Source organism: Plectropomus leopardus, chromosome 12 (assembly GCF_026936395.1).
Source record: "Plectropomus leopardus strain MGB_pleo_1.0 chromosome 12, ASM2693639v1, whole genome shotgun sequence".
NCBI classification, from domain to species: Eukaryota; Metazoa; Chordata; class Actinopteri; order Perciformes; family Serranidae; genus Plectropomus; species Plectropomus leopardus.
Window position 1 is genome coordinate 12,202,697 of NC_142187.1, and position 19,527 is coordinate 12,222,223.

The 19,527-nt window shown below is 40.8% G+C and overlaps 1 protein-coding gene across 4 annotated transcripts in view; it reads left to right on the forward strand.

The window, feature by feature from the left end:
- Positions 1 to 19,527, forward strand: part of cadm3 (cell adhesion molecule 3) — a 108,491-nt gene that overhangs the window by 54,125 nt on the left and 34,839 nt on the right. For all 4 annotated transcript variants that reach the window (XM_088085124.1, XM_088085126.1, XM_088085127.1 and 1 more), the window contains 2 exons: positions 8,196 to 8,348; positions 16,383 to 16,520. In XM_088085124.1, coding sequence (XP_087941250.1) covers positions 8,196 to 8,348; positions 16,383 to 16,520 — 291 coding nt within the window. The remainder of the gene's footprint in view (positions 1 to 8,195; positions 8,349 to 16,382; positions 16,521 to 19,527) is intronic.

Here is a 19,527-nt window from a genome sequence, read left to right on the forward strand (position 1 = left end):
AAATGATTATCTTTTAATTCTGTCTGAAGGTAGGGCAGGAAGAGACAAGTGGATTGAGAGGGAGGAAGGGGCGGAGGGAAGGATGGAAAGGTGGATAAAACAGACAGAGGTGTGTGTTTATCAAGCGTTTCATAGTTGGCGCACTGATCCAGGATCAATTGACGCTCTCAGATCAGCGAGGACGGTATGATCAAGGGAAGCCCGCGGTCACTGAACCCAGATCAGCTGTCGGAAAGGACGGATAATTAGGGAGCTGGAGAGAATATTCAGAAACAGATGGGAGGATGGAGGCGACATGTGTGGGAGAGAGAGAGAGAGAGAGAGAAGGAAGAAGAGAGGCGGTCTCTTTGGATGTGAGTGTCAGCTAAATGCCTAAAATGTAAAACAAAATGTGTGAGAGAGAGAGGGTTGAGTGATGAGAGAAGGAGGGAGGAGAAGACAGAAGAAGAGAAAGAGAAGAACAAAGCAGGCAAGACAGTTGGATGGGAAGAAGAAGGCCGGTGAGGGAAGCAAGAGGGAGAGGTGGAACTGCAGATTTAGGTGGAGCCAAAGAGGGAGATGAGAAGATGAAGAGATGCAGCAGCTGGGAGGGAGATAGAGACAGAAATATGAAAATATTGGTCTGTAACTGATGTACTTTGCCTTGGCAACACAGGTTTCTCCCCTGTCGTGCCAATAAAGCACATTTGAATTTGAGAGACTTCTCGGCAGAGCGGAAACTTAGTTGGAAAGGCATAAGGAGGTAGGAGGCAGATGAAAAACGGAATATATGTATGTGCACTCGGTACGTGTTGTGAGAGAATCCCCCTCTTCCTGAATGTTTGAAGTTGAAAGAGCATGAGAAAGATTGAGGGAGGAGGAGGACGTGGAGGAGGTGGAGGTGGAGGAAGAAGACGAGTAGGCGAAAATAGCTGCTGTGACCAGATCAACAGTTGGACCTTTGGGGAGTATCGAGTCTCGAGTGTGAGCTGCAGATGAGAACCACTGTCTGGCCAAACACACACACACACACACACACACACACACACACACACACACAGAAGCAAGAGACGTGCAGACACACGCTCAAACACCAATGTACAAAAAGGGTTGTACGCTGATAAGCAGATCCTGTACTTGATATGTAATCAACTCATAAATGCTCCATCTTTTCAGCTCAAAGCCCTCCTGACACCACTTAGAAACCCCTCACACTCTCGTACATATGTACACTTGTAGAATTGCAATATAGCAGGAGATGTTGTTTGCAGAAGTTTCTCCTTATGTGGTAAATTCTCATTTTAATATTCTTCAGCATAAAAACACAGGGGTCTCCTTGATAACTTAACGACTCTATAGGGCTGCCGCAGATAATCCACTGTCAATGAGTGCCTGTGGTTGTATTTCTATTTTTACCTGCTGGGTCTACTTTTGTAAGAGAATGTATCTCTGAAGTATTTGTGAAATAGCCCTATACTTATACTTAACGGCTGATACAAAATTAATATTTAATGATACATACCATTTGTTATCAGCCCAATCCCAATACACCCCTTACTCTTACCACTGTGAGTGTCCCAAATCTTGTTGGGATAAAGGAGTAGAACTTCATGGCTGTCAAAATAGAGGTTTTTCAGAGTCACATTTCAAACTGAGTGTTTTGATTAATAATTGTCAAGGTGGCTGTCCAAGCACCAAAAGAAACCTACAAATGTTTTTTAATATGTTAATAAAGATTTCAAAATTACCATAACCATTGTATTATCTTAGTTTGATATTGTTTCAATGTATGATGGTCCTTTTCTTTATAATAAGCATAACAAAAGTTAGTACACAGATGTCTTGGTTGCAAACTAGCTAGCTAATGTTACATTGTTTTTGCCAATTTGTGATTACCGTCCTGCATTTTGACATTTTTGTGTGTCCCATTTACCCCCTTTGATGGAATATGATCCCCAGTATTTAAATTAAGTCCAGCTGCTAAGTTGCTGCAATTTTTACTGCTCCTGTAGCCTAACATCAATGCAAACTGGCAGGGGAGGAACACGGGTCGCTGGTATTAACCTACAGAGCACTTAGTGGCGTGTAAATAAAGTAGTGTTCTTTTTTATTCAATGGCGTATTTGATTAATTGAGTGTGAGACATAAGCATGAGTGTCCTCCTGACAAACACAAAAGCATGCCTCGAGCCCACGCAAGAGAGATCACCACAGCAGAGGACATCACATTTGCAATGTACGGCAACACTAGCCATGCCTGTTTACATACACAGCACTGACGACTGCTGATGAAATTTCAGGGTGTTGCAGGGTTATCCCATTTTATTGAAAGATTTCAACCACTATCTGTTTTAACTCTGCTCTGAGGGGCAACTGGGCACTTAGAAACAAGTGGTGGGGGTGAAAATAGGAAATGGGATTGGACCTTTGTCTGATTATGTTTCGCCTGACATTTGTAAAGCAGGAGATTGTGTGCTACTTTTTAAATTTATTTTTTTTATCATGCTCATATACACCATTAAGGGAAGTGCAGAATCCAAATTAAGATAAGGACAAGTACGGCTACAGAGCATCTGTTACCATATCAATCATAAATGAGTTGCACCTGTTTTCAATATTTTTTTTTGAAACAGTATTTTCTGATAAACAACACTAAACCATATTGGAAATTTGGCTTCACAGTAAGACATTTTGTTTCTGAAAAACTTTGTTTTATTTTTATTTATGAGAAATACTGGGGTTTTTTTCTGTCTGGTTAGCAGATGGCTCCAAACACTGCAACATCCATGAGCTGCAGCTGACATTGCTATGGAGAAGAAAACTGTCAGATGCACAAAACAGGGCTGTTTCAAAAGAACCCATTGTTACAAGTTGGAATGATGCCCTAGGCTAAAGCTGCTGAATCCTTCCAAAATTTACCCAGAGCTCAAGCGAAATGATATAAACTGCTATATGTTTTATCAGTTTTTTCCAAATGCGTAATCTTTAACTTTAGCTTGCCACTAGGCTACTGGTGCATGGGACAGCACTTACTATATGTTTGGCACATTCTATGCCTTTACTAGATTAGGAAAGCAGAGTGTATGTTAGTTAGTTTTGTAGGAGAGTTTCACAGTAGGATTCAGAAGAGAAAACTAGAACACAAACTTCCATTGGCTTTGAAAGTTGCAAGTTATGAACTCTGCACGTAGAGTTTCATGTCCGCCCAAGCCTTGGAAGTGCGCCAGATGTCATTCACCTAACATGTTCTATGATAAATCAACAGGACTTTGCAACTATATTTCTCTATCTAATACCACACACGTACACACCTTGTCCATTAATCCAGTTTATCTCAATACTCAGAAATTCATTACATCCCTTCAGCGAAGAAACAAAAGCCAAACAGCAGAGTGTGACCTATTGGCAGACTATTTATGTTGCCCACATCGCAGGCTAAACAGCACGAGGCACATGTACAATTTTCAGGGGCGTCCCGATCAATACACCCCCGTAAGTAGATATCATATCGTCTTTGAAAAATCCATCACACCTGTACTCGAAAGCAATATACATCGTTTATAATGAAAAAAGAAAGAACAAAAAAAAAAAAGAAAAGCCTGGAGTCAGAAAAGATTAGAAATGGGTGAGATGTAAGAGAGAAAGAGGGGGAAGAACAAGGGAGAGGGAAGGAGGGGAGATGGAAGAGAAAGGAGAGGAAGAGAATTAAGGAGACTGATGGTTTGGCGCAGGGTCCAGGGGGCATGGATGAGTGTGTGTGTGTGTGTGTGTGTGTGTGTGTGTGTGTGTGTGTGTGTGTGTGTGTGTGTGTGTGTGTGTGTGTGTGTGTGTGTGTGTGTGTGAGTGAGAGAGAGAGTGAGTGACCGTATGCCTCACACACACCCACACACTCACACCCACACAGAGAGGGTAGCTCATGAAGACAAATGTAGTGACCTTGCTTAGTGATAAGGCATGAAGATAAAGTAGTGTTGGATGAAATAACTGAAAAACACCAAGAGAAACAGAGGAGAGTGTGTGTGCATGTGTGTGTGTGGGAGTGCAATAGAGATAGACAGGTGAACAGACAGATGGGAAGATGGAAAGACAGGGAGATAATAGTGAGACAGAAAGAGATGAGGAGACAAACAGACACAGATGTGGCTCAATACTGAGAGAGGCAAATAAACAATAAGATATGAAAACAGGCAGTGACCATATCACACCATTAAACTACACACAGGCGCACGCACACTCACACATATTTGGAGTCGCCCACGTAATACACAAAGATTTTCTCAACAAAATGGCTTAACGAGTTACTTAACACAAGCAGAAACTCTTGTTGTTGTTTTTCGCTGAGGTCTAAGTTCTCCTCTTGTCGCAGTGATGATGCAGTGCGCTCATGGAGGTCAGTGCACTGTGACATCACTGTTAGGTAAATGATTCTGTTTTCTACATTTCAGCACCATGCTTAGAAATGAGAGAAGAGCAGACGGTACAAAACTACAAACTTCCAAAGGCTCAGCAGATGTCAGCAGATGTCAGTATACACTGGAACTCATGACCTCTGAGCTTAACGTCTGAGCATATAAAGTCACAATCTTGAAGATCTCAGTTTTCTTCTCCTTGGCGGCACCTATTGCGATAAGCGGTAATTGCAGTGTGTTTGTTGGCTCGAAACCAGTCTCGTAAATGCATTTATATTCGCTCTTTTTGAGCCCTGCAGCTGGCGAGATGAAAGGGTTACCTCAGCATAGATGGTGTGTGTGTGCATGTATGTATATTTCTGTGTGTGGCGGAGTGGATTATTACTGACTGCGTGCCACTTGTGACACATCCTTTTTGTAATATTGCAAATTCAAGGGATTTCATCAGTGGGCCATAGGCTAAATCACCATTGAGTTATCTTATTTGGTGATAGATTTTGACTTAACAGACATTTGATTAAATGATTTTTTTTTTAAATTAGGTCTTTTTTGACTATATATACACCATCTTAATTGTATCATTGTTACTGATTTGCATACATTACTAACAATACTAGTTGCGTTTGCATCAAATTAATGAATTAGAATTAGCCTGCTGGCTATATGTAGCTAGCTAAAATCACTGGGTTCCAAAGGCCAAAAATTGCAAAGCCCCATTTGTTCAAAAGATGTCCCACTGAACAAAAAGCCTCTTCAACAGCTGGTCATCACAAAAATATATTGTTGTTCCGCAGTCAAGTTTCTCCAGAAATACACAATCCCTGCAATTATTTTCAGTTTTCTTTCATCATTTGAGCCACTGAATGCTGGTATCGTCACAGACCTGTGCAGCATTTCCCGGTGGTGTTTGAGCCATCAAACCTGGGTGTTGTAAGCCAAAACATAGTCTTTTCCTTCACATAACCAAGTGGCTTTGGTGCCTAAAGCTAACTATTCACCACAGCGTTGTTGACAATTGTATGTGGTCTATGTTAAACATACAGTGCAAACCAACGGCAGTCCCGAAATCATACTGTATTCAGAAAACGATGTAACCATTGATACAGCGGGGACATTTTTGGACATGTCAGCTGCTAAAAGAAGCTAAAACATTTGAAGATGTAATCCAAATTGATAAAACACACAAATAACCTACATCTAAAAGTTGCTGAGCTAGCATGTTAGCTGGCTGGCTAATAGCTGTTATTCTGATTGTCGGAGTTATTTCCAAAGAAAACCAGGTGCTAATGAGGGTTGTATTGTTGGTAGCAAAACACCAGAGCTAGAACTTAGTTGTTAACCCAGCCCATTAAGATAGAATATGTTCAAAACAGCAGTGAAGTGCAAAGTGAAGTGCTTCTGGGGGCAAGTTATTGAGCTACTTTGTCTGTTAAATACCTGCTTACCTGTGCTGATTCCTCACATATTTCCTCTGTTTTGGCTGCATCTACTTTTTTTTACAACTTATAATACCTAAAATATAACTGTTAGACTATCTGGGCCTTCTCAAACTACTTATGTTTCAGAATCGAGACCAGGGGGAAGACAAAAATAGTTCCCCAGTAACTTAAAACAACTTTGAATGTGGGAACAAATCCATCGGACTATTCACTTTTACCACAATAGTTTCCTGCAGGTATCTGCTTTCTTGTTATACATTTAGTCATTATTTGTGGGGAGCCAACTCTGCATGATGGCGCCAGAGAACAAAGCTGAAAAGCCTTTATTGAGACAGGAAGATAGACAGATAGACATCTAGATAGACAGGCAGATACGAAGGCAGGGAGACAGACAGCAATCACACTGCACAAACACCGTAGAGGTCAATGCTATCACGGAAACGAGCGGGTTATTTCGTAGCATTTCATCATCATCATCTATCTCAGTCGCTCGCGCTCTCTCTCCCTCTTTCATGGCTGGATTTCTCATTGATGACAAAGCCATTTATGTCTCTCTTATGTTTCTCCCCCGCCTCCCTCCTCTTCATCCTCCACCCCTCCCTCCTCTCCCACACACCCCTCACTGTCTCTCCCTTATTCTCCTTGCTATTTATGCTTCCTCTGTTTTATTTTCCTCAGTTTTTTTCTCCATCGCACTCTCTCTCGTCTCTCATTCTCAATTTGCGTCTCCTCTCTTTACTCCCCCCTTTGTCTTCTGCTGCGCTCACATCTTGGCTATTTTTTCCTCCTCTCTCACCTCGTCTTCCTCACTCCTCCTTCTTCTCCTCCTCCTCGTCTCTCTCCCTCTTACATCATTTTCTCTCTAAACACCTCACCCCCTCCCTCCTCCTTACCACTTTACCTTTTTCTTTCCCATGATTTAAATTCCGCACATCATCTTTCTTACTTTCCTCTTTCCCTCTTGCTCTGCCCTCCCCAACCTTGCTCGCTCTCTTTTACATGCTTTCTTACTCTTTTCCCACTTCTCTTATTTTCCCAACCACATCCCCACTTCTTCTCCATTTCTCGTCATTGTTTCTGTCTCTTTCTGCAACCTGTGCCTTTTTACTTCTCTTCTCTCACTTTCCTCACAGGCATTTCTCCCCTTTGCTTCCCTTCTTTATTCCCACTCCTTTCTTTGGCATCCTCTCTCCCAAGTTCTCTGCTCTCTCTATGTGCCTTCCTTAGTTTCTCTTTTACCCTTTCTCAGCCTATCCCTACCCTTTTCTCCTTCTTTCAATCCCTTCTTCTTGCTATCCTTTCCATGTCTTTCTCTGCGGCACCTTCCCATCAACCCCTTTACCAAACTGCCTCACCTCTTTTCAACCTCGTGTCTCTCATCTTTCTCCCTATTTCACCTTTTTTTAAATGTATCTGTCCTTTAAGGCTTTCCCAATATCTCCGTCACCTCCCTTTCTTAATCTTTACATCCTTTCTAGTGATGCACAAAAATATAATTGGTATTGGCTGATATTGGCTTTTAAAATGAAATATCGAAATCAGGATATCTGTGTATCTATATATCTATATCTGTATACACACACACACAGACACACACACACACACACACACACACACACACACATATATGTATGTATGTATATATAATGGAGATAGAGTGGGTTACAGGCATACAGATAAGGAGGTATATACAGTCAGAGAATTTAGGAAGAAAATTGCATAATTTTCCAAAAGGGTGGATATATCAATATTGGTATAGCTTTTCAACCAAATGAGTCATTATATATCCGCATATTAGATATCGGCAAAAAAATCCAACGTTGTACATCCCTAATCCTTTTGTGTTTCCTTCGTCTTTACTCTTGCTCCCCCCCACCCCATCCTTGTCACCTGTCTTATGTAGCATTCCTTCTCCCACCTCCTCACACATGCTCTTGTCTCTTCTGTCCTCCCCCAGCTCTCCATTCTGTCAGCCCCTCATCTTTTCCCCCACTTTTCATATTTCCCTTGCCCATATCTCTACCGTCTTTCTGTCCCTTCCACCTGACTCCTCTGCCCTCTTTCTCCACCTCTTCTAACTTTCTTTCTCTTCTTTTTTATTGGAACGAAACACCAGTGCATGGCAAATATGAGAAAACTATTAGAAATACATACAAAAATATAATTTGTTACTTTGTTGTTACTTTGTCTGTAAGTTGTTGTAAGAAAAGTTGAAAAGTGAAAAGAAAATTTTAAAAAGTAGAAATAGATAAAATAATGAAAAAAAACATACCTTCTACAAACTAAATCTCCTCAAATAATTCATAAGGCAGATCAATTATATATGCACATTTATAATTATTGATATCCTGTCCCTCTTCCTCCATCAGCGCTGAGGGATAACCGCATCCAGCTGCACCGCTCGACACCTACCGAGCTTTCCATAACCATCGCCGACGTGCAGCTGTCCGATGAAGGCGAGTACACCTGCTCCATCTTCACCATGCCGGTCCGCACCGCCCGAGCTACAGTCACCGTGCTAGGTGGGTCACACACACAGACACACACACACACACAGTGCATAATCACACACTGCATATTGCGGGGAAAACCTGTCACCGTGATATTGCCAAAAACAGAGGTTGCAACTTTTCCAGACCTTGAAATAAACCCTGCACTGTTTCTATCCAGCTGTCGAGCATATTAGCATACTCCCTTTTTTTTTTGATGCTGCATAAAAAAAAAGGCTGTGTTAAATAGTTTTTTTTGATTTGAAGAAAAAGAAAGAAAAAAAAAACATTAAATCAATAAAATCTAAAATTTAAAAACGCCCTTTTCTATCTTCTGTCTGTCGTTGAAGGAGGATCCCTCTCTGTGAGGCCCACCCGAAGGTTTCTTCAGATTTTCTTTCCTATTTAGGCTTCTCTAAAGAATGGTCTTTGTTCTAGTTGAGGCCTAATGGTGCAGAATGACATCCTTGCCTCGTGCTCATACTCAGGCGTGACTCCTTTGAGACTGATTGACGGCAGTACAAATCATCTTGACTACAGTCAATCTTAATTTCTCTCCCAAACTTGCGAGATTGTGACAAATCTAAATGGATAATTCCAAGCTTTTGGCATCTTGTCTCATTTTCCCCGCACTTGCAATATCACATCTATGTTTCAGACGACATATTGAAAATGTAGGCCTATCAAATAACAGTTTAACCCTTTGAAACCTTGATCAGCATCACTTTTTTGTGATGCTCTCTGATGCCTTTCAAAGTGTTTAAACCTCAGAACCCTGAGCAAATTGGTTTGATTTCTTTCAAAAAACATGGGGAAAATGCAATGAACAACTTGACAAGAAATGGTCTGCAAATTGCAATTAAATCAAAGTTAATTGATTTATAAAATTACTTTCAGGATAGCTGGAGAAAATATCCACAAAACTTATTATTTTCAGGCATTTTTTCCCAGGTAATTTTCTTGTCTGTTTTTTTTTTCCTTTTCTTTTTTCTTCAGTTTTTTTGTTTGTTTGTTTTTTCTAGTTTTCACTTTTTTGTTAGATTTGTATTAATTCCATGCTGATTTTGGACCATTGCTTGTTAAGTTTCTTCACATATTTTTTAAAGAAATCAAGCCATCGAGCTCAGGTTAAGACACTTTTAAAAGGTCGAGAAAATAGCACTATTGGTCAATGTGACTGCTACTCCAGTAATAACAGAAATTTAATGATTGCACTTTTTGCATTTTAACTGGAGATTGTGCTCGCTCTTTGTACTGTGTGATAGTTGTATTTGTTTGATAGTTGTATTTGTCTGTCTGTATTTATTGTTGTAACCTTGTTTTAAGCTGCCCACTTGGCCAGGTTACTCTTGGAAAAGAGATCTGAAATCTCATGGAGTCTTTTACCTGGTTAAATAGAGGATATATAAAGGTTTCAAAGGGTTAGGTTTTAAGATTTGTGAAAAAAGTGGCTCAGATTCACCTTGATACACCGCGGTGGCATTGTGCTAGCCTGACCTACCCTGCAGAGTTTACCCTCTCTCAGAGCAGAATGAAGTTTGACCCTGTGGATGTCCACTGTAAGTGTGACATGCCAGGAGAGGCTGCCTGTTGGCATGAGGCAAAGTATTGCTACTCCAGCAGTTTAGTGTTTCGCTCCCATAAAGTTAGAGGACTTATGAAAGACGGATTAGAAAACAACGTCTGCAATCAATGCAGCTAAGGCTGATTTACCCTGACTTTTAGTCCCGAGTATGGGTAAAGCTGGATAACACTATATCCTATATTACTCAAAATGCAGCTCAATTCCATCTTTTTGATAGATCCTGTACTCTGAAATAATCAGGTCTTCATGTGTAAAGCACAGTTTCAATTTATAGTAAAAAAAAATGTAATTCCTCTCAAAAAATCAAAATAAAATATCCTTTTAGTGGACTTGTTATGCCTCAATAGCCTTTCCTGTGATGCCTTCATCCGGTTTGATCCAGATCCTTGCTTATAGTTTTAACCTTTGTGTAAGGTTATGACCTCGCATAACTCTTGCACAGAGATAAACTGGCTCCGCTCATCTCCTTGGAGATGGATGTTATTGCCTATGTGTGTCGCTCCCCTGCAGCCTGCAATAAATCGTGGTCATGCTGTCAGTGCTGAGTAGGCCTGTTTATTGATTGGATATTGGGCTAATCGTCTTTGGACAGCCACAAACAGTCTTTCAGGTATTGATTTTTATCAGTCAAGTTATTATTGTTTCTCATTCTGGCCCCATTTCTGTGGTTTTTACTTGAAGATGAGAACAAAGCATTGTGCTTGGCAATACAGGAATGCACCAACTAATGGCCATGCAACCACAATGGAAACTTACTGTATACATGAGAGAGAGACAGCTGGTCTGATATTCCTGGGAGGTTGTGGGCGGACAATTTACGCCAATACTTCAGGCTGTCTGATGCCACTTTTAAATTGCTGTGTCATGAAATTGGGTCATTCTTTGTGCTGATCACGACAAACCACATTTATTCAATAATTGGGCTTCAATTGCTGAATTTTGCACACCTTCTGATAAAGAGAAAGCATGGTTGTTTTTTTATATTTTCTAATCAACTTTTGCTATTTCCTCTTAGAGTCTCTAATTTAATACACCATAATTTGCCAACAAATTCTTGGATGAAATTTGAGCTGCAGAGGGTGTCTGCCTAATTCACTTGGAAAATGCACCAAGTGGAAACGAGATGCTAAAATTTTGATATTTGGGGTGGGGCAGGGAGGCTTACAACGGCTGTTATGGAGCTAAAAGGCCACATGGTTGCTCCCCAAATTTGAGGTTTGTCAGTCCGCAGCTGTGGAAGCGTCCTTGAATAAATCATTTTGTTGATATTTACTCAAATGTTTTGGCAGTGCTGCAAAGTATATCGAAAATAATTAAATATAGTTGCTCTGGACAACAGCATTAACAGAACGCCTGAAATGTTAATGTGATTTTGGTGTGTGTGTGTGTGTGTGTGTGTGTGTGTGTGTGTGTGTGTGTGTAAAGGGATGGAGGAGGGGGATGTATGTGTCGAAGCAAGGGTGAAGGCGGGTCTCCATTAGCTCCTTAATTTCACATTAACATGAGAATCACTCCTCCATATTTCTTCCAATTTTGCAGTAATTGTGATTCAAGCATTTGTTATTCGCTGTAATTGACGGCTGTGACACTGTATTCTGAGTTCAATAAATATTTCATGACCCCTGAGAGGGAGCCAAACCATTAAAAATGTATGATAAAATGTCTAAAACGCACAGACCCCTATGGGAAAATCAGCCAAAGACATCCAGTTTTGGCACTGCAGCATTCATGTGTGTGTGAGTGTGTTTGATTCTTGTTTTGACATGTGCACGGTTTTGACGGACACATGCACAAACACATCCGAGCGCACAACTGCTGAGTGTGGTCAAATTTAAATGGTTGTGTGTCTGTTAGTGTAAAATGTGTGGCATGCCTCGTCGCTCTCTCCTGAGCTAAGCAGAGAATAATTTATAATGGCTTTATTCTCTTTTATTCTCCTTGTAGAGGAAAGGGTCTCGACAGGGCTTCTCCAGCCAATTCTATATGTGCAGTATTATTCCCTTATTAATATTCAATGCTACTTTACTGCCAGAGAGCTTCCGCACACAGAGCACTACATCAAATACTGCTACATTAAAAATTGACCACATTTTTATTTTTTTGATCTATACCTTGGTTAGTTCACTGCACTTTATATCGGTACTTCCATGTCTGTTTGCTTGTCTATCTGGGGGGGATAAACACATCTAGCTCTCTATCTATCTATCTATCTATCTATCTATCTATCCCCCTCTATCTTTCTTTCTATCTATCTATCTATCTTTCTATCTCTCCCTCTATCCATCTGTTTGCCCACCAGCTCGCCCGTCTGTCCATCCCTCCATCAATTATTCGGTAATTTTCCTGAATTTTCTGGCCCGAAAAATGCCACAAATTTCAGTAATTGGTACAAAATCTTGTCAGTTTTAATGAAAATACAACAGTCTCCCTCCTGGCTTAATGACTGGTTGTCCTCTCTCCATCTTTACCTTTCTGTCTAACTCTCTCTGCCTCTCATCTTCCAGCTCTTTCTCTTTCTCCCTCTGCCATCACTCTCTCTCTCCTACCTTAGACGGCAAACCGAATGTTCATTATTTTCAAAAGCAGAATGACAGTAAACTCCACCAACCCTTGGAGAAAAGTGCCGCCCACAACAGCTCCAAATGGAGTACGGCAAAAAAGTTTTCCTTTTTTCCCCACCCTCGCCTTCAACCACAATGGTGAAGAGTGGATTCTGAAATATTTGGCAGAGCAGATTTGCAGATTCCTTCTCCTGCTTGTGTTGTTTTCACTTTAACTGAAAATAGTAATTAAGCAAAAATGTTTCTTATTTTTACCGACGGTGCAGGGATGTGGGAGAACACCTCTTGGAGAGGAATATGTATCATGAAATTTTGGTTTGGCTCAGGATGTCCTGGTGGCTAACTTCAACGGTTTGAATCGGACCTTTGGGTCATTTCATCCCTCTTTCCCTCTCAGTTTTTTCTGAAGACACCAATGCCCCCCATCCCTAAATGAAAAATACAAAACCCATTTAGTCTGGCTGAGTCATTCTAACTCCCACCTTGGCTTTTAACTAATGAATTCTTGGAGTCATATTTAATAATCTTCGCTAAATCTAATTTACTTGACATTTTGAACTGACCTGCAGTTCCGAGAATGAACAGTCAGACTGACTTGAATTGTAGAAATGCCAAGGCTGTCAGAGTTAATGCAGAACTCACGCTGCTGATTTTAAAAGGATACCAATGGACAGAAAAATGTGTCACCAGAAACTGAATTGGAACCATTTGCTTTTGAATTGATCATGCTAAATAATTGCCTTAAAAATAAGTATAATTTATTAGTTTTGAAACTGAATGTAATATTATGAAATTGAATTCAGCTGCTCTGATACAGTATTTCATCCTCAATGACAATTTAACTCTATAAACTTCCCCATACAGTTCTCACAATTCAAATGATGTTCTTTCAATTCACTTTCAGTTTACGAAGACTTACAACCTGAACTTCTTGTCATGTACTATCTTTATTCAAGAGCATTGTATTTCATTTTCAGAGCACGACTCATTGATTATACTTTCAATTTTATTTTTTATTCGTTCCCTCACAAACGTGCCCTTGAACTCAAATAGCCCCTGCTTGCACTTAGTGTAAGGGTTAGGGTCTAATCCTTACAACTAGGAGACTACTTCACTGGAAAGAGAGCCGAGTGCAGTATGTTCCAGTACTTGAAAAGGAGATCCGTGAATATGCACCTGATTGCGCCTCCTCAGTGACTGAATGTGTGTCTCAGTGAACTGAATTTAAATTTCGAAAAACAAATTTCTATTGTGACGACTGAATATGGAAGTATACGAGAGTTCAATTTCAGTGAGGCTCAAGTTGCAACCTCCAAAGCTAAAAAATAACAAAAAAATGAAGCCAATGCGGAAGTGCCAAAAACTGCAATTTATGGAATGGCCACTTGAGGCTGGCTCCAAAAAAGAGTGAATCCTCATAGACCTCAGTGTTAAAATGCCCAACTTTATAGCAGAAATAAACACGTTTACAGCCTGGTGCCAAAACGGTGTTGGTCTCCACAACTAATTTCAACATTCATAACAACTGCACAAGGGGTGGATTTTTTTTTTTTTAAACTCACCAACATTTTGCTCCAAGAAACCCAAGATGGCAATGGGTAAAATGACGAACTCAAGACTTCAAAACTGCAGTCCACAAACCAATGGGTGATATCATGATAGCTACATCCGTTATTTATACAGTCTATGGTGACTATCAACTACAGTTTCAGAGCCAATGATTTCAATATTACATTCAGTTTCAGGTTTATTGAAATTCAGTTCCAAACTAAAAAAAACAATTTGAAATTATGGTATTCAGATTCATTTTTTTAACACAGTTATTCAAGTTGAGCAATTTTGAATTGCAGTATATATTATTCAAATTTAGTTTCCAGGGACACATAGGCTATTTAGGCCAATAGATAAGGCATTATTGTTTTTCCCATTGAATTAATTGCTTTTCCATGTTCATTATAGCTACATGAACTGTGGGAATGTTCAGTTAATGAGGGGTTGTATCATTTTCTTTTGCCTCTATATAAAGCTTCTGTACACCTCTATCATGTTTCCAAGTCTTACTAAAAGTATGGTTCATCTTGTGACTGCAATGCACTTAGAACTTTTCATGATGCATTTGCAAAGAAATTTAAGATGCAGTTAGAGTCGGTATCCTCGTGAAATATGTATTGCTAATTGCATTTTAAAAAAGCCAGTTCTTTGATAGTGCTGTTAGATATATGAAACAATCTAACCACGTATTTAGCAGTGAAAAAGCATATCTTTATCTGTACAACTAGTGATGCACAGATCCATTCTGTTCGATCATTACTTAGTCAGATTCTGACCATTGCACAGTGAGCAGGTCTGGTATAGAGAAAAACTATAGGCACCATAATATGCAACAAAGGGCCAAAATACAACTATACTAACAAAATGCCTGTAGCTCGATAAAAGTAGATATCAACATGTCAAAGGATGATTTTAGCACCTTATGTCTCTCATAGAGGAAAAGTTACATTGACAAACTCAATATTGTTAGTCTAGCTACCTTGAGGAATGATCCCGCTGAATGGCCAGTAGTAAAAAATACTTTGATATTTTCAACTATTTGACTGAATCGCCCAATACGATCATCATTTAAACGAACACAGGTCAAAACCAGGCATCACATAACTTAGTTTAATTCATCCTCTACAGTTTGTTTGGCCAAATCAGTAAAATGCTTGCTGAACATCGGCGTACTGAGTGTCACGATCCCCCGGTGTTTCCATGTTGTCTTGCTAACGTCTCACCTCTTATTGTTTAAAAGCTCAGTTTTCAGATTGGTAGCTGGTAAAGACGTAGTTATGGATTGTTTACCATGTTGTTAGCGCATCCCAACACAAAGCAGCTTTTAGGTATTTTTGTGTGGTACGCGAGCAGACGTCAATGACGAAATAACTGATCCACATTAAATACTGTTTCTTTGTTATTATCATTACAAACTACAGTGTCTCTGCTACAATGACCTGACAAGTTTTTAGTGCCACAGCGCTACCTGGCATGTAACTACTGGATTTTTATTTTTACAAGTTTTATAAGAGCATATTGACATTCGGCAAATTGTTGTTCTTTTGATTTGGTGCCCTTTCTATCATGATGACATCTTTTTCCAGCGCCTTTAAAAATCTCTTATAAATGGGCATTGCAGAAATGATTCACATGACTGATGTCTGAACTTTTGGCACTGGTTCGGATATGATTCAGCGTGGGAACAAACACTACTTCGTCACAGTTAGGGAAAGATTATGGTGATGGGTTAAAGCAACCAACATTGTTTTTTTGTTAGAGAACAGGGTTCTAACAGCGGTCAGTGTTAAACTCACATCCTGACCTGATCCCTGAAAAGTTTTGCGATGCTGTAACATTTAAGCTACTTCTGCCTTTCCTTTGGAGACACAGCAGTCATTATTTGCACAGCCTTAAGTGGTCGCTTGCCAGCAAAACATAAAAATATTGTAGTGCATCTGCCCTCAGTGCTCTGGTGGACACTGACGAGGAGGCAGAAGCTTTGATGCCTCTGGAAAGTCATGGTGAACACAAGCTTTGCAGTCATTTCGAGCTGCTGTGCGATGACTCTGAACCATTTTTGGGGCAAATCATTGCAAGCCTGCATCATTATTTTTCTCCAAGCTGGTTTCCATCAGAGCTTTCAGAATTGACCTAATAAATTCAAGCTTGTCTGTGATATTGAAGATGCGGTACCAAACTGTGCTGTTGATATTCATTTTACTTCCAATTCCATACCGTATACATCAGCTTTGCAAAAAAAATATGCAGTGCTTGTTCACTCAGCCATTGACCTTTCTTTTATTTATTACTTTTTCTGGCTACAAGGTGAGCCCTGCAGCATGGAAGTTCTCTCTCTCTGACTCTCTAACTCTTTCTGGCTCTCTATAGGTGTGCCCGGTAAACCTCAGATCTTGGGCTCTGAGAGTGCAGTGCCGGAGGGGGGCAAAGTCACCCTGACCTGCACCAGTACAGGCAGCAAACCCCCTGCCACGTTGCGCTGGTTCCGAGACGACCAGGAACTGGAAGGTGAGACACACAGGGAGTGTGTGGATGCTCTGTGTGTTTGTGTGTGTGTGTGTGTGTGTGTGTGTGTGTGTGTGTGTGTGTGTGTACATATTTTGGGGTCAGAAAATGTGTGTTGGATGTGTCTGTTGATGTACTCTGGCTTGTACTCGTGCTGGATCTGTGTGTGGGATAAGGGAGCGCATGGGTGTGGTAATGTGTATGCGTGTAGGACAGAGTGTGTGTGGCTACAAGAATATGCTGTAGGAATACGAGGATGTGGTTTGTTGCTGTGTGTGTATCTCTGTGTGCTCCAGCAGTAATGAGTGTGCATGGGGATTTGCGAATGTGCGTATGTTTGTACACAAGTGTGAATTTGTGTGCATATGCCTCATGCATGAGCACTTGTGTGTGTGAGAAAGTAGCTGATGAGCGCGTGCAATCATGCTGCGTGTGTATTATGTCCTTGCCACGTTGCCTGCTGTCTCTCTGTGTGTCCCAAACCTGCGCCTGCATATGTGTGTGTGCACAAGTGCAAGAGCAGAAACATGCTGTGAATGTGTTTGTGTTTGTGCCCTTCTCTCCCATCATTCCTTCATGTCCTGATCCTGTAAATTTGTGCCTATGCATGTACCCAGGAAATGTGTGTATGTTTGCTATTACTGTATTTTGAGTGTGTGTTGATGCAGGGGTTTATTTGTGAAAGTGTGTGTGTGTGTGTGTGTGTGTGTGTGTGTGTGTGTGTGTGTGTGTGTGTGTGTGTGTGTGTGTGTGTGTGTGTGTGTGTGTGTGTCATCTGTTGAGCTGCAACATATCTGCTACTGGGAGTGACACAACAGAGAGCGCGAGATAGCGTGGGTCGGATCTAGCCGGGGATAACGACAGAATCCAGCAATAAAAGGCAGGGCGGAGGAGAGGATGAAGGGATGAGGTCGAACAGAGAAACAGAGATAGAGAGAGCTTTGCATGAGGTCAGACCGACTGGTTTTTTGTTACAGATAAACGGGAGAAATGAGCAGGCAAGAGAAGGGGAGAGGCACAGCGAGGATGTCATGAGAGTACAAATTAGCCGGCTTCTTTCTGAAAGATAAACTGAAAAACCGTGGAGACGATTGGCAGCCTGAGTCACACCAGTGGTATTGGCAATGGTAGCGTTTCTCCAAATTGCGACCATGTTTCCCATAAACCCCCCTGCCTCTTGTTGCTTCATCAGTCAAAGGTTTTCTGTTTTGCTTTACTGAGCAGAACAAACATGTTGGAAGTGTTGTTTCTGTCGCCCTTTTGCTCCTTCCACCATCTGCCTACACCAGAAACTCTATAAGCTTTAAATCTCTGTTTGCACTGGAAGAACAGCGCCCTCTGTCTGTCTGCAAAGCTCTCCAACAGATGTCCCGCTAAATCTGTGTAAACTGCAGTGTTCAGACTAGTGCAGCTTATTTGCTGTGGCCTTCTCTACAGTAATTATTCTATTATAATAGGATGATATAATATGATAATGATTTATTGATGTGAAAATGCAACACTCTACATGGCTTTGTGATGCAAAAATGCCCATCTTGTGTCCTGATGCCTTGGCGGTGTTAGTGTTTGCTATAATTATGGATTGAAATGAATCAAAAGAATGGACTGAAGCTACAGAGAGAAGGAGGAATGGGAGAGCTTCCCGCCTGAGGACAGATTATCTGGTCTTTTTGTTACCGCTGAACTGAAAACAGGAGACACAGGAGTCTGGAGATTGTTGGTTTTTGAGAGAGACTGAATTTTTGTTCAAAGGTTTCAGCTCACCAGAGATAAAAAAAAAAAAAGATGTATTTTTCCTCTTACCTGTAATGGTATCAAGCCACGCAGAAAGCTCTGGTTTTATTTGTCCAGATTTTGAGATATCTGTCTTTTTATATTTCTGCCAGACATTCAGTACAATGGGGGTCAGTGGAATAAGTGCTTATAATTTGTCTGCTGCTGGATGCACAAATGCACATACAGGTTGACAGATTGCTGCTGAGCCTACCACTTCACCAAAACTCAACCAATCAAATTAGCCACACAGTTATTTGTGCAGTCAGGCTGTGTGTTTTTACATGGGAGGCAGACACAAGTCCAGCCTGCAGCTTTTCTAATGTGCACCAAGCCTTGACGTCACTGTAAATGAACGTTCACCCTGCCATTATGCGGCTCGGGAGCAGCACCTGATGTCAGAACCATGTGAAGAGCATCTGGAAAAGTCAAGGCACAGGACGCACCTCTTTTTTTTTCCTAGGATGGCAAAGGCATAACCCACCCCACTCTTCTTTACTCTGCCTCTGATTGGCTTACGCTGACATTCCTGCCTTAACCCCCTTTACTCCTGTTGCCTAAACCTAACAAACAAAGGCGAGCGCAGGACGGCATCATGCCTTTACCATCCTAGGAAAAAAAATTGGGGTGCTTGGGATGGCACTATGTTGTCTTAGCCCTACAAGCAGAAAGTTGTTATGTTAAATAATATAGCCCCTGAGGAAAAAAATATCATCTACCAGTTATTCTGTTTGAATGATGGGTCAGAACTAGTTGCTTAACAATATATGAGAAGCACTTATATTAAAGACTTTATAATGCGTAAAATGATCTGTTTGTGTAGCCCAGGTTATGCTGGGTGTTGTTTCGATAACAAAGTGAGATGGAGCCAGAATCCATGGCTAAGCTTTACTGTCACCAACATTTAAGCGAACATATTATTGTGGCTGGACGGTAACAATGTGCAAGGCATGTATGTTGATGTGCGTTGCCCTTAGTGTAGGCTTTAAAAACACAATATCATTGCGCAGCTCCACTCACAGCATTAAAAACTTTTAGTACACGTTTTTGCAGCAGCATTTCATTCCAAAAACAATTTTTTGATTGCACTGGATAACGCAGACACCTGTGTGGACGGTTCTCATAGGAACTACCTCTTCTGAAGAGGTAGTCCTGTCCCCAGGAACGATATGACATATCTATACACAGTGCCAGTGTATTCAGTGCTGCTGCAAAGAGTAGCACGGGCTTTATGTGA